General features: G+C 50.5%; 1 protein-coding gene across 1 annotated transcript in view; it reads right to left on the reverse strand.

The window, feature by feature from the left end:
* The window catches only part of LOC130387901 (receptor-type tyrosine-protein phosphatase S-like), a 43107-nt gene extending 29977 nt beyond the window's left edge, over positions 1–13130 (reverse strand). Inside the window, exons 1-4 of the mRNA XM_056597196.1 lie at positions 13040–13130; positions 12175–12393; positions 8254–8399; positions 6690–6831 (exon numbers count right to left, since the gene is read on the reverse strand). Coding sequence (XP_056453171.1) covers positions 6690–6831; positions 8254–8399; positions 12175–12393; positions 13040–13076 — 544 coding nt within the window. The 5' untranslated portion in view covers positions 13077–13130. The remainder of the gene's footprint in view (positions 1–6689; positions 6832–8253; positions 8400–12174; positions 12394–13039) is intronic.
* Positions 13131–15942: the final 2812 nt, after the last annotated feature.

Consider the following 15942-nt stretch of genomic DNA (forward strand, 5'->3'; position numbering starts at 1 on the left):
CTCTCTCTCTCTCTCTCTCTTCTCTCTCTCCTCTCTCTCTCTCTCTCTCCCTCCCTCCCTCCCTCCCTATCTCTCTGTGTGTAACTGTCTCACTCTCTCTCCCCCCTCCCTCTCTCTCCCTCTCCCTCCCTCTATCTCTCCCCCCCCCCCCCCCCTCTCTCTCTCCCTATGTATATCTCTCTCTCTCTCATGTCCTCAAGAGATGACATTTTGAGAGGGTCCTGTCAGATAGCGGCGGCGGTGGCGGCGGGGCTGATAGCAGGAGGTCTGCGGGGAGAGAGCGCCGGCGACCCGACGGGGGTGAGGGAGGGGAGGGAGGAGGGGGCGGAGGGCCACACACCGGGGACACACACACACACAAACAGACGCACACACACGGACGTGCAGGCGATCAATGCTAATGACCTGGCTGAATGGGGGCAGCACTTGTCGGCGACAGAATAGCGAGAGGAAGAGGAGAGGGGGAAATATAGAATGAACGGGGGGGGGGGGGGGGGGATCAATGGGCAGGTTGGAAGGCTAGCTCCCCTGAGCCCACCCCCCTCTCTCCCCACAACACACGTGTGTGTGTGTGTGTGTGTGTGTGTGTGTGTGTGTGTGTGTGTGTGTGTGTGTGTGTGTGTGTGTGTGTGTGTGTGTGTGTGTGTGTGAAGGTGGGAGGGTTCAGATGGTGTTTTTATCACCCTGCCGGCTACGGCTACATGGACTCCCTGGCTGTTAATTAGAGCGCGCCATTACAGCTGGTCCTGAAGGAGAGCTGCGTGTGTGTGTGTGTGTGTGTGTGTGTGTGTGTGTGTGTGTGTGTGTGTGTGTGTGTGTGCGTGTGTGTGTGTGTGTGTGTGTGTGTGCGTGTGTGTGTGTTGCCATCTCATGCATTGTTCCCTGTTCATCATCATAGCTCTATAAATATACAGGCAGGAAGGATGGTATGCATAGATGGGTAGATAGATAGATAGATAGAGAAGTAAGAGATGGATAGTTAGATAGATGGAAGGATAGAGCGAGAGAGCGAGTGAGAGAATGAGAGAGAATGAAAGAGAGAGAGAGAACAGAGCGCGAGCGAGAGAGAGAGTGAGAGAGAGTGGCAGAGAGCGAGAGAGAGGCAGAGGTAGGGATGGACGCTGGAAATAGACACTGCAGCCAGGGTCGTGATTATGCTTTTCACCAAATGAATCATTTATCAAACACAAACACACTGCCCGACAGCAGCCTATTTCTAGCCCCTGTTTAAATTGATAAGACAGACCATGAGAAGTGTGTTTGTATGTGCTTTGGAGAACACAAACACACACACATGCAGATTCTTGGCATTCAACCGCTATTGTTCTTGGGCGTCTTCCTGCGCGCGTGCACGCATGTTTGTGTGTTTGTGTGTGTGTGTGTGTGAGTGTGTTTTTTGGAACTATGCATTCTGGGCTGCTTGTGTTTACAGAAGGGTGATCGGAACTGGTGCTGAAAACAAGCTTTGGAGCCAACCAGATCTTGGCAAATATGCTATTGCGACAAACACACACACACACACACACACTCACAAGCACACATGAGCGCACTCACGCATAAATTCATACATGCACACCCACACACTGTCGCAAACAAACAAACACACACACACAGACACACACGGTGACCCAAACCAACAAGCAACCAAACATAGACACACACATACACTCCCACACATACAATGACCAAAACAAACACAGACACACACATATATAAATTTACATAATAGCGACAGTGTGGCTGAACAAGCACAAATTCACATTCTGTCCTCATCCTCATTCACACACACACACACACACACACACACACACACACACACACACACCAACAACCACACACACACACACACACACACACACACACACACACACACACACACACACACACACACACACACAAACACACACACACACACAAAAGGAAATCCAAACAGTGTCCTTTTTTAGAACACGCTCCGGCCCGTTATGGAGCGTAACGGCATCAGTGTGTTTGCGTGGGCCCTGAGGCTACACACACGCTAGCATGCTACCGCAAGCCCCGGATTAGAGCGATGATTCAGCGGCCGCCAAATAGCATGGATAGCGCCGCGGCTCCCGCAGGACGCAGCAGTGCTGAAGAGGAGCAATTGAACTGATAATGATTATGGATCACAACACAGAGCTACTCCCCAGAGCCTCCCTGAAACCCTGGTCCCTTATTCCACCTGCTCCACGGTCTCTCTCTCACACACACACACACACACACACACACACACACACACACACACACACACAACGCACACACACACACACACACACACACACACACACACACACACACACACACACACACACACACACACACACACACACAAGGGAACAGAGGCTTCACTATAAAACCCCCACGGTAGAGTAGAGATACCATGTGAAACAATGGGGTAACAAATTAGACGTATGTATACAAAGTAGAGAGGGGGGGCGGTGGTGGGAGAGAGACAGAGATGTATGGAGAAGGGGGGGTTAGAGAGAGAGAGAGAGAGAGAGAGAGAGAGAGAGAGAAGAGAGGAGAGAGAGAGAGAGAGAGAGAGAGAGAGAGAGAGAGAGAGAGAGAGAGAGAGAGAGAGAGAGAGAGAGAGAGAGCCTAAAGTACACTGTATGCAGCACCACGATGAAAGCGCGGGTCCCCGCTAAGGGAGTGTGTAATCGGCTTGCCGGCTGAGCGGATACACCCTCCGTTGTTTGAAGGACCAGAATGGTTCGGGGGGCCTCCGACCTGCCGATGCAGCAGACGCCCGGGGGAGCGATTCATGGATCACGCACCCTGGTGCTCCTAATGCCCTCACCCACATACATGTAAACACACTCACACACACACACACACACACTCGCTCACACACACCCCTCCCCACCCTTTCCTCGCCTACCCATCTCCTAAACTGGGACACTGGGAGGTGAGTATAATCAGGATTACGCTGCAAAATCTCCAAACACACGCACACACACACAGACACACACACACACAGCACACACACACACACACACACACACATACACACACACACACGGGTGTGCACACACAGGCACACGTGTACAGACACACACACACACACACACACACACAGGCACAGGCAGACACATACACAAACACAGGCGCACACGCACACACACACACACACACACACACACACACACACACACACACACACACACACACACACACACACACACACACACACACACACACACACACACACACACACACACACAGGCCCAGACACATACTGCTGCAGTGATGAGTCTATCTCGCCCACCAGAGGGTTTTAAACATGCAGAGCTGCAGATATTCAGATTTGCTGAAGGCAAAGGAACACAGCTGCGGTGTCCGTATGAAAGTGCATGTGGTGGTGGTGTTGGGGGTGGGGGTGGGGGTGGGGGTGGGGGTGGGGGTGTTGATGGCGGTGGTGGAGGTGGTGGTGGAAGTATAGTAGTGAAAGGCCATACACGTGCAGGAGGAATGGGAAATGGACGTGCAAGGAAACACAAAGAGGACGGGGTGGGGTAAAGTAGGGTTGGTTCGGAGGTTGGGAGGGAGGCAGGAAGGGAGCAAGGGAGAGAGGGAGCCTCGGGGAGATTGAAGGCTGCGAAAATGAAAGAATGAATAAAACAAGAGATTAAGAAATATAAAATGAAGTGGCACCTCGAAGAGGAAAAAAGGGAAATTGTCGCGAGGGGAAAGAAAGAGCAAAAAATAGCGAGAAGGTGGCGGGACGCTAATAAGACAGGAGAGGCTTACAGGAAGTGAACCACGAAGATGAGGGTGATGGATGATGATGATGGGGCTGATGGTGGTGATGAAGAGCATTGTGCCGCCCGCCCCTCCTTCTCACCTAACCTCGCCCTCCCTATCCCCCTTCTCTTAGGCTAACCACAGCTGGCCCCACCTCTATCCATTAGGACCGTCAAGTGCAGCAGCGCACATCCTCCGCCTAACCACACAAGGACGCACTCTTCAGCGTCCCCCAGATGGGCCAACTGGGGGTTCAGCTCCTGGCTGGTGTGTGTGTGTGTGTGTGTGTGTGTGTGTGTGTGTGTGTGTGTGTGTGTGTGTGTGTGTGTGTGTGTGTGTGTGTGTGTGTGTGTGTGTGTGTGTGTGTGTGTGTGTGTGTGTGTGTGTGTGTGTGTGTGTGTGTGTGTGTGTGTGTTTGTGTGTGTGTGTGTGTGTGTGTGGAGACACGGGAGGACCATGAAGGAGGACTGGCGGGGTGGAAGTGGATTAAAGACAGGCAGCGCTGTGGATGGGACCCGGGCTAATGAAGGAAACCTTTCTCAGCTCCACCCAGCCTAAGTCAGCCCTAAGTAGCGGTGCTCTGATGCTGTCCCCCGGGGAAGAACCGGTTCTGAGGACCCAGCGGGTTGGAAGGATTTGGTACACTTGTTCTTCAAGTGGTGACTACTCAGCGGAATTATTTAGCCTTGGCCGTAGCTTACAGCTTTCCATTGTTTTTAGGGGATAATGCTTTTTTTTATGTCGGATAACATTGCCGTAGTGGTGCGGCACTGTGGGAGCAGTGTTGCATTATGGGGGCGTCACTAGCTTAGTAGGTGGAGAAGGAAATCTGTCTGGGGACTGTGGTTATGCGTTTGATTTCTCAGCTTCCCGATTATGTCCATGGGCAAAACTTCGCCTAAGTGACCTGACTGTTTTCTTGATTGACCGCCTATGCTCGCATGGCTGGATATTGCAGTCAGGGAACAAAATGTGTTGTGTGTGTGGAGGAGATTAATTGCATTAAGTTCCTTTCTGTGATTTTATAATGGCTGGAGGAGTTAGTCCACCATAGCATTTCACTTCATTTGGCCATTGCTTTGGATGACCTATTTTAGTGTCTAACCTTAGGCTAATGAAATTTGAATAAACAAGTTTACTCAAACGGACACGGACACAAACACAGGCTCACACGCCCACACGGCCACAGAGACGCGCGGGCCGACAGACATGACCCGGAGGTGTGGAGACGATGCGGTAATGTGCTATGGACTGGGGCTGTGTGTGTAGTGATGCTAGCTCTCATAACAGATGGACCAGAGTGTATTCCCCGGGCTTGGAGCCTTCTGCCCACCACACCGCCCTGCCAGCCCGCCAGAATAACCCATCCCTCCCCTCTCCATCGCCATCTTTTTAACCTTCCCTCCCCAGCCCTTTCTCTCCTCTAACCGCGTCTAATGTAGAGCGGTGCACTCCATCTCGTGGTGAACCCACAACTTGCTCTTCCCATCGCTCTGAACCTCCTTCAGCTGCTGCAGCCATCCCACCTCCCTCTGCGCACCAATGCCCCCTCTACTCCCCTCCCCTCCCCTCTTCTCCTCTCCCTCAGCCCCTCCCCTCCCCTCCCCTCCCCTCGACTCCTCTCCTCACCCCCTCCCTCCCCTCCCTCTCCTCCCCCTCCCCTCCTCCCCTCACCCCCTCCCCCCTCCTCTCCCTCACCCCCTCCCCTCCTCTCCTCCCCTCCTCTCCTCTCCTCTCCCCCCCCACCTCCTCTCCTTCTCTCTATCCCCTCTCCCTCACCCCCTCCCCTCCTCTCCTCCCCTCCTCTCCTCTCCCCCCCACCTCCTCTCCTTCTCTCTATCCCCTCTTCCCCAGCCCCCCCCCCCCTCTTTATTCGTTCCCCTGCCAACGCCGAGTCTAATCCCTTGTGTCTTTTTCATGTTGAAATGACCCAATGAGGCCACAGCTCCCCCCAACCCCCACCCAGCACCCAGCACCCTCCACCCAGCACCCTCCACCAGACAGGGCAGGGCAGAGGGCCAGACCAGGCCCTCCGGATTGCAGGCGCCTGGCCACAACATGTGGGCAACCTTATCTCCCATGAGCACTTAGGAGCAGCCATATTAGATGAGCTTAGCAGGGCGCGGAGACAGTGTACATTAGATTAACACCCTCCTCGCTCTGGCCCCCGGCAGGCAGACACCGTAGCGGGGGCAGAGAGGGGGAGGGATGCTAAAGTGCCATGCTAATGTGTTAGCGCCACACATACACACACACACATACACACACATGAACACACGTTCATACATGCTCACTGGCGGGGACTATTTAAAGCAGCGTTTGTCCCATGGTGCGGTTGGAGGGTGGGGGGCAGGGGTGATGTGGAGGGGAGGGCAGAGTTTGTGGCACAGCTGCATTGTCACCTCTGCAGCTGAGAGCCATGGGAACCGTCGACTGGTACTGTCAGGCCAGGTGTGTGTGTGTGTGTGTGTGTGTGTGTGTGTGTGTGTGTGTGTGTGTGTGTGTGTGTGTGTGTGTGTGTGTGTGTGTGTGTGTGTGTGTGTGTGTGTGTGTGTGTCTGTGTGTATAAATGCCTGGATATGCTTGGGCTTGCTGTTTCTATCTTCATATCGTCCATAAACTGACACCCCACTTAACCCAACTCAAATCCATCGATTTACAATTTAGATGTACTGTGTATTGACTACTACTATTTAGTTATTTAGCACACTCTTATATTTATGTTTCCAAAGTGACCTACAGGAGAGGCTGAGCACCAGCAAAGTAAACAATCAATGTTGGAGCAGCGGCAGCAGCTAGGAAGAAAACTACAAAAACGACACAAAGTGCTGCATGGGCAAGTCTCTAAACGAAGCGGCTGGACCCCAGTCCTCAACTCCGGGACCCCCGGGTGTGACCCCGGGTGTGCGCTTCAGGGGGCTCACCTCGGATGATGGCCAGCTTGGCGGTGACGGCCTCCTCGCCCTGGCTGTTCTGCGCCACGCACTCGTAGATGTTCTCGTCCCTGGGGGCTCTCAGGGGCTGGATCCGCAGCACGGCCCCCGCCCCGTCGTCGTACTCGATGGTCTGGAACACACAGGCTCACAGTCACACACCAGGGGGGGCCCGCGGAGGGCCGTCGGGGCCGGGGCGGAACAGACTGTAACGCCGTTAATAGACTGTGATCGACGCTAATGCAGTGGCCTGCAGCAGAACCTTACGCCCCAGACGGGGTTAATCTCATCATCAAGGGGTAATGTCACGCTAAAAAATTGCATTCTAATATACCCACTTCCGCGGATCGCGTAACACAATTAAATTTAGATTTGTGTTTTACTTTAATCGTCACTTATTCATAATTTTGTTACTGTTGGGTTTGAGAGTGTCTGTTTTAGCAGCCGGACCGGGGACTATTAAACAGTAAGCGAACATAAAATGTAAAAGAGTCTTTCTGCTGCCCCCATGCATCGCACCGTTTCATTTCACCCGATACTGGTCACAGCAGTACCGTGCGCTGATTAGAAATATTGGATGGACTGGATGCTTGACTGAGGACCACTTACTTTTGTTTTGAATGTGGAGGTTGAAACTTTAATCACACATAAACAGATTAAAATGGGTTATTCCTTTCATTAAACCATAAGTAACAGTCCCCACATTTCAATAATCCCCATAGTGGGTAAATTAGCCCTTAACGCTTGGCTGTAGCAAACATAATGAATCACATTTGCTTCAGACGTGGCCCAAATAGAGTGAATTATAAAAGTTATGAATCATAAATAAGTTCTAAAAAGCTATCAAATTAAATTATTTTCCAGGTCCAGATTATTTAATGGAGCATTTTATCAGAGAGTTAAAATGACAAATTGCTTTAAATTACTCAAAAATACAGCAATAAAATACGCTTTCACTATCGCAATCAGTTGGCTAGTGCCACCAGGGAGCGGTCTACAACAGGTAGCTCTAACGGTGTAGGGGGGGGGGGGGGCTACAACAGGTCTGCTCCAACGGTGTAGGGGGGGGGTCTATCACAGCTCTGGTCTGGGGGTGTAGGGTCTGTATCAGGGCTGGTCTGGGGGTGCAGGGTCTGTATCAGGGCTGGGGGTGTAGGGTCTGTATTAGGGCTGGTCTGGGGGTGTAGGGTCTGTATCAGGGCTGGTCTGGGGGTGTAGGGTCTGTATCAGGGCTGGTCTTGGGGTGCAGGGTCTGTATCTGGGCTGGTCTGGGGGTGCAGGGTCTGTATCAGGGCTGGTCTGGGGGTGCAGGGTCTGTATCAGGGCTGGGGGTGCAGGGTCTGTATCAGGGCTGGTCTGGGGGTGCAGGGTCTGTATCAGGGCTGGTCTGGGGGTGCAGGGTCTGTATCAGGGCTGGTCTGGGGGTGCAGGGTCTGTATCAGGGCTGGTCTGGGGGTGCAGGGTCTGTATCAGGGCTGGTCTGGGGGTGCAGGGTCTGTATCAGGGCCGGTCTGGTCTGTGTTGGGGGGGGAGCGTTGTGCATTGTGACAACCACCTCGATACGCTGGGAGTTCACTTTCTTGCCCTTCTTGTTCCACACGACCTGGGGCTTGGGGTCCCCCGAGGCCTGGCACACGAACGACGCCACTCCCCCCGAGACCCCGATCTGGTCGGTGGGGGTCTTGGTGAACCAGGGCTTTGCTGATGGACACACAAGAGGAAGGCAACTGGTTAGACGGGGCAGAGAAGACTGAAGAAGAATGAAACGCACAGGAAACCACGAAAGGAAAGTGGGCTGGACCACAACAAGGTGGACATCAGAAACCACCTCACCGGAGCAGCCACGACGTCAACAGACTTTCATTTGTCTGAAAGCAAGCGAGCAGAGCCAATACCTGACTCCGCCCCCATTAACTGTCCGCCAGTGGACTTGAGCTGTGTGTGTGTGTGTGTGTGTGTGTTTTTTTTTCTCTTCTTCCTGGCTAACATCTAGAGGACATCATGAAGGACTTCCTGTGGGTCATAAATAAAAGATGGGCCTGGGCTTCAGAGGAACATCTCTCTCTCTCTCTCTCTCTCTCTCTCTCTCTCTCTCTCTCTCTCTCTCTCTCTCTCTCTCTCTCTCTCTCTCTCTCTCTCTCCATCTCATTCACCCACTGCCTCTTCCTACCCCACTTCTCTCTCACTTCCTCTCCATCTCTTTCTCTCTTGGTCGCCCCATCTCTTTCACTCTCCCTTCCTCTTCCTGTTTCTTTATCCCTCTCTCTCTATGTTGTACACTCTCCCACTCTCTCCCTCTACCCTGCTTCCTCTCCCTCCCTTTCATGCTCTCTCTCTCTCTCTCTCTCTCTCTCTCTCTCTCTCTCTCTCTCTCTCTCTCTCTCTCTCTCTCTCTCTCTCTCTCTCTCTCTCTCTCTCTCTCTCTCTCTCTCTCTCTCTCTCTCTCTCTCTCTCTCTCTCTCTCTCTCTCTCTCTCTCTCTCTCTCTCTCTCTCTCTGCTCAGAGCAGGCCACACGACTATGCATTCAGCACAGATTGTCATGACACATGAGTGTTTCACAGATTGGAGACGTGTTGGCTGCCGATTCACAGCAGATAATTGCTTTAAATGTATTAATATATCGGGTGCTTTTTAGTCTCCAGCCCTTATTGCTTGGAACATATGCAGAGAGGGATCGAAAATATTTCAATTAATCTCATTTTCCTGGTTTCATGTGTCTCATTGAAATGAGACCAATACGCCATATGTATGAGTACTTTATCTCGCCCTGGGGGAGAATTCAGATTCTCATCGAATGAAGATATATATACGTGAATATATTTTTATAACGTCGCCCAACGGCTATTGCAGGTGCTTAGGCAATCTGCTCCCGCTGCACTCGACCCAATCAAAAACAGTTTGGAGCCTGTAGAGTGAGCAGCCCCCGAGTAACTCATTCAGATCAATGAGCCTGAGGTCCAACCGGCCCCCCGACCCCGCCCACCCGCCCACCGCCGCCTCCCTGCCTCCATCTGAGGGGGCCGCAGCTCCATGTCTGCATGTCTATGGCCTGTTGCCATGGCGCCCGGCTTTAACTCCTCCTCAGTTGCACAAGTAGTTTCTATCCACCATGGTGAAGACGGGCTGACCCTCACCATAGCAACCTGGCTCCCACCGCCCACTCCCCCCCCCCCGCCGCCCCTCCCTACCACCCACCCAGCCGCTATCCCCTGACGGGCGGGGTCCGCACCGTGTTGGTTTACATCTGCCTGCGGAGACAGCCGCAGCATCAGGCAGGAACACGGAACCACTCAACACGGCATTTAAAACGGTTTGGTTTTTTCTAGCCATCCCTTTTCCGTGTCGTATCTGCACACTTCAGCGGCTGCGAAGAGACCGTCAACACCAGACATCACTAGCCTGTCCCTTTTCACCTCAGCGCCTCGACAGAAACTTGAGGAGAAATGTTGTGGCTGAAAGCCTGGCCGAAGGTCCCCTCGCTAAGCAGAGTGTGTATTTAAATGATCCACTATGCCTAGCGGAAGTAAAGAGGCCCCCACTCTCACTGTCCTGTTTGCTCAAAAAACACTCCCTTCATATACAATATTTAGATATATTGATTAAAAATATCTGGTGATCACTAATGAAGCAAAGTCAAGATTGTACCCAACTAATGATTCTTGGCAGCACACAAATTATGAGGTATACTACATGAGGGCTTACTCATCAGAGATATATAAAAATAATAATGAATACAATGATATGTATACATTTAAATCTAAATAACTGTTGCACAGGGTGGTTTTAAGGAGGGGGAAACACAACACCGTCTTCACCAGGCTGCTCCGTGTTTTCCCCCTCCTATGTTTCCGTGTGCACTTTAAAGTGCTCTCGGTTAGCCAATACCCGGGCAGAAAACCCTGTCCTGCTGGCAATATGACCACATAAGCCTCTTTAAGAGCCACAGAAAACCCCTGCAAGGCCCGTCCTCTGTGGATTTGCTCTGAACAGAAAGTGGTTACGAGCAGAAAGTTCCAGAAAGCCGGTGGAACCGTAAAAAAGAGAAAGGGAAAGTAATAGCTTTGTCTTGGTAGAAGACGGCTTTGGGCGAGGAGACGGCGGCTGGTGAACCAGCGCCGGCTGGTCTTAATGGAACACCTCGTCTGGGCGGCTCCAGTCAGGAATAGAGGGGTCTTAAACTACGATCCAGCAGCACGCGTTTGCCATAATGGTGTTGTGAGAATACCCACACGAGCATGATATCTCAAAGATAATTAATAACGCAATTTGCCCGAACCACTCATGCATCACTGGCATCGCTCGCAGAGGATCAACGTGCAGTGTTTGAGCACGGGGATATATGTCTGAGAAATCAAAATTATCCCTTTCGCTATCAACTATACAAGACTATTGAGCAATTACCCCACAAATCAAACATTAATTAGCATCCATTATTTACATTTTTTCCGAGACGTCTGGATATTTATTGCATGTTAAAGTCTTTGAAAACAAAACCAGTCATAACAATATTCCACAGACGATTCCTCTGACTTTCACTTTCAAAAGTGTCAAAAGGAAGGAAGTATGGTTTCTATACAGAGGTATATACTGGAGTCAAAGTGTCAAAGGTATCATCATATTGCTTTGTACACTTGCTGGCCTTGTGAGGGGTTTTATGTTTGCTGCCAAATATAAAAAGTAATTCATCCTTGACGTCAATCAGTTTAAAAGCCATGGAGTGAAATTGGTTAAATGAATGAAAGAGGAGTGGAAAATGTATTAGACTTTGGCCATCCACTAATGGTCTGTGCTGTTATCTCCGTCTTTGGCCTGGATCCATTTACCAAACTCCGCTTGGAGTATTTTCAGTGCAGTGACAAGTAATGGAAATTAGTTCTGATGGTCGTGTGCGTGCGGGTGTGTGTAGGTGCATGTATGTTGGTGTAAGCGTGGGTGCACAGGTGTGTGTGTGTGTGTGTGTGTGTGTGTGTGTGTGTGTGTGTGTGTGTGTGTGTGTGTGTGTGTGTGTGTGTGTGTGTGTGTGTGTGTGTGTGTGTGTGTGTGTGTGTGTGTGTGTGTGTGTGTGGTGGACAATCTGTGGAGATGTTGCAATCAGGAGGATGATGAGGAACATGCTTCCAGGGCCTCCAAGCAAATCAGACTACATTAACTTCACCAAAAGCCTGGGCTGATGTACTGATGTTGCTCCAATCACACACACACACACACACACACACACACAAGAAAACACGCACACAAACACGCACCCATGCACACGCACACACACACACATACACACACACACACGCACACACACATCTAATCATCACAATAACCATATTCCAACATATGAGCCAGTCAGCCTATCAAGAAAAACAGAACCACCAGCACAGGACACAACAGTGCACAATTGAACAAGAACAAGACAGCACACAGCCAGTGTTTAACAGGCAGCGCAGCAGCATTATTGATGCAGAGTTGGCTCTCTGGTCGTACCTAGGGCTTCGCACACGTCGCTCAAAGAAGCAATTAGGAGGAGCAGGGAAGGCAGGAGGAGCAGGCAGGGCAGTGATGGTCGGAGGCAAAGCCCCCGGACAGGCCTCCCGTGCTGGGGTGGAAATCCACGGGTCCTGGCTAGAGGCATGGTTGTACGGAAGGGCTGGTCGGAGATGAACGAGACAGGGGCTGGTGGTTGGCTCAACAGGGGTAGGCACTCTGTGGAGAGAAACAGAATGACGGCACAGTTTAGCTCAGCTCAATGTAAAATACTCATAAAGAGACATGTCAAGTGTCTCTTTATGAGTCCTGTTTCTTTGGTGTCTTTTTGCTTTTCGAAAGAGGAGACTATAATTCAATTGTGCGAGGGAGAAATCAAAAGGAATATATTGTACATGAACACAGATATGTATGAGGGAAAAGAAGGACATTCATGCGAGATGTATGCTAATACAGGATTAGCTCTTTCCATTTGGTCCATCTAATCTCAACACGGTAGTGTTGAGATTAGATGTCCGCTGAAGCAGGTCGGCTCAAACTGAATTTAAAAAGCCACAATAGAAGCGCTGCTCGAACAAGTAAAACAAGAAATAGACTGGAATATCTTTGCCTTCCAGCTTTTGTATCAATATCAGTCCCCTGCAATTGACACATGAGCTAAACTGCAGATACTTCAACCCGTTCTAATTCCATTAAGCTTGAGCCTGGGTCTAATTCTGCTTTTAGTACTCAATTGTTGTGTATGTACTAGTGGCCCATTAAAGTGTTAATGCAATGACACAGCACAAGTATGCCGCGGCAATGGAGACACACTGAAACAACAAGGATTAGGGTCAGTCGAAGTGGAAAATAATATCCTCTATACCTGATGCGAAGATATCGTTCCCTGGGATTTTCTTCATATTACTTTCCTCTCTCTCTGTATATTTCTCTCTCTTGGTCCGTTTTTATCACTGACACCCACAAACAGACACTGAGCTCTGCACACACACACGCACACACAACCACACACACACAGCAACACACGCATGGACTTACAAACACAAGCAAGAATGCACAAGCATACACACACAAGCACACATATCCAGCACATCTGGGGGAGTAAGCATAATTCAGCTGTCTGTCTGTGGAGCTCCAGACGGACGGCGTGGCGGCCCCCTGTCTCAGACTCAATAAGTCCTCAGTTCCACCCAGCCGTCCCCGACGCCAGGCCTCTGTTCAATGCGCCAGAGTGCCGCGAGTGAGGAGAAGCCTTGTTAGTCTGCCCTTTATATCACACCCACATTTATAATCCTGTTGAAGGCTGGTGCTGACTGACACATCATGCGTTTGTTTTTCCATGTTTGCCGTAAATATATGCACATCTTGTTCTAGTGCAGATGCCGAACCCACGCATTGCATGCGCGCTCCACTTCAGGACACATACAAAAAAATAAACACATGACACAAACACATACTGTACCTCCTCACACACACACACACAAACATGCTCACACACACACACACACACACACACACACACACACACACACACACACACACACACACACACACACACACACACACACACACACACACACACACACACACACAAACAACACACACATGCTCACACAAACACACACACACACAGACACACACAGACACACACAAACAAACCTGCAAAGGTTACCCCACTACCGCACCTGCTAAATCAAAAAGGCATTTCCGGCAAGTTCCATATTCATAGCATTCCTCAGACCACTTATTGACTTATTGACCTTCCACATCAAATCATGGTCTCCCAGTTTCTATTGGGATGGGGCTCTAAAATTAGCTAATCTAAAACCGTCAATCTGATGTGGGCTATGTTTCGCAGGCTGTGTCTGGCGTTATCTAAACCAGGTCCAGATGGACAATGAAAAGGAAAGCTTTCAGAGTCCTCTTATAAAACACCGCGATAAGAAACACAATCAGATCAGCCCTCATTTAGGCATCGCATGCCGGGGAAAGGTTCTCCTCCTACAGCGGCCGCAGACGCTGGCGTTAATTGTAAAGGCGGTAGGGTGTGGGGGCAGAGGTATCAGTGCATATCCATGCCTGATACCTCTGCCTGGTATCAGGCATGGATATGCACGCCGTGTCCTCCTCGTTCCTGTGCTGAACTCCATGTAGCGACCGGTATTCTCTTAGTACCCGCCCACCATGACCGCGCTCTAACCCCCCTCTATCTCTGGGAGTTCGGTCCGCCCGTCGCTCCCCACTGCGGCGGCCGCCTCTCACCTGCAACACTAAGCCCCTCAGGCTCGGCCTGCCCTGCAGCCATGCGGCCTCTTTATAATCCTTAATCTTACGGCTGTCTCTATCTCCTGCATTGCTTTCTCTCTATCTTCATCGCTCCATTTCTAATCTACTCTACTCCCTGTGCACGCTCCTCCACTTCCTTCCCTCCCCCTCCCTCGCTGCTCTCTCGCCCCCTCCCTTCATTTCCCTACTCTGCCAGCGTTCACCGTCCCCTGATCTATTTTTATATTTCCATTACAACACACACACTAACACACACACACACACACACACACACACACACACACACACACACACACACAAACACACACACACATCAGACAAACACACACCCACACACATCGGACACACACACATCGGACACACACACACACACACACACACACACACACACACACACACACACACAAAGACACACACACGCAAACAGACACACACACACACACACACACAGCTTCTCCAGCTGCTGACGGTCAATTGACACGGTTCAAACAAAGGAGCTTAAGAGCATCCCTGGCTACATCTGTGGACGCCAAGTGAGCGAGCCAACACTGACACAGATCTGCTGGAGCCGTCGCGGTCGGCCAGGGCCACCCCAGGACAGGCCGGAAACCTAGATACCGTTAATACCTTTGAAATAAAAAATGAACTCTTACACTTCCTCTCCAAACATCTGCTACAAGCATATGTTGCATGGTGGATGTCTGTTCATACTTGTATTTTTTCTTGTAAGCTTCGTACCTTCTAGGCTTTGTATGTTATCTATCTCAACCGATGACAAAGGCAATGAAGGCATGGAGACGGGTGGGCAATTAGTGGTAGTGGATAACAATAGGGACGGTTAAACACACGGCTCAGATTGATAGGTGCACAGGCGCTGTTTGGTTTTGGCGAGAGGATAATGACAGCCTAGCTCAGGTGGTTGTTACAAACACCGGTAGTTAGTACCCATCCAGATGATGAAATCACAATGTTTAGGTTAGGCTGCTATCAACCCCTGTTCCACTGGGGGGGGGGGGGGGGGGGGGGTGTCATAAGAAGATGACATGTTTTGTTTTTATCACCTCACCAACATCACCCATCCCCCTCCTTTTTTTACCCAGCATGCCTTTCAACGCAAGCTGGCTGAGTTGGTCTCTCAAGGCCTGTCTCCATGACAACCGAGCCATGAGCTCGCTCAGAAAGGACTGGATCTGTATCCTGCAGCGTTTACTGGGAGAGATTGGAAGCAAACTGATGCTCTCCTTATATTGTCAAGTAATTGCTGTCCATTATAGAAAAAGTGCTGTGATAAAACGTGGGATGTTTATGATTGTCTGGAGGTCAAGCACAAATAAATATCAATAGTTTTTGGTTTTCTTATCCTTTCTCGGTACGGGAGTTTCAAATAGACTCAATCCATTTAACAGGGCTATTGGCATTATATTTTATTTCAGCCTATGATTCTTCAAACCTCAAGTCACATTGAATAAATTCTGCGACATA

The sequence above is a fragment of the Gadus chalcogrammus genome, chromosome 8, assembly GCF_026213295.1.
Source record: "Gadus chalcogrammus isolate NIFS_2021 chromosome 8, NIFS_Gcha_1.0, whole genome shotgun sequence".
Classification (NCBI taxonomy): Eukaryota; Metazoa; Chordata; class Actinopteri; order Gadiformes; family Gadidae; genus Gadus; species Gadus chalcogrammus.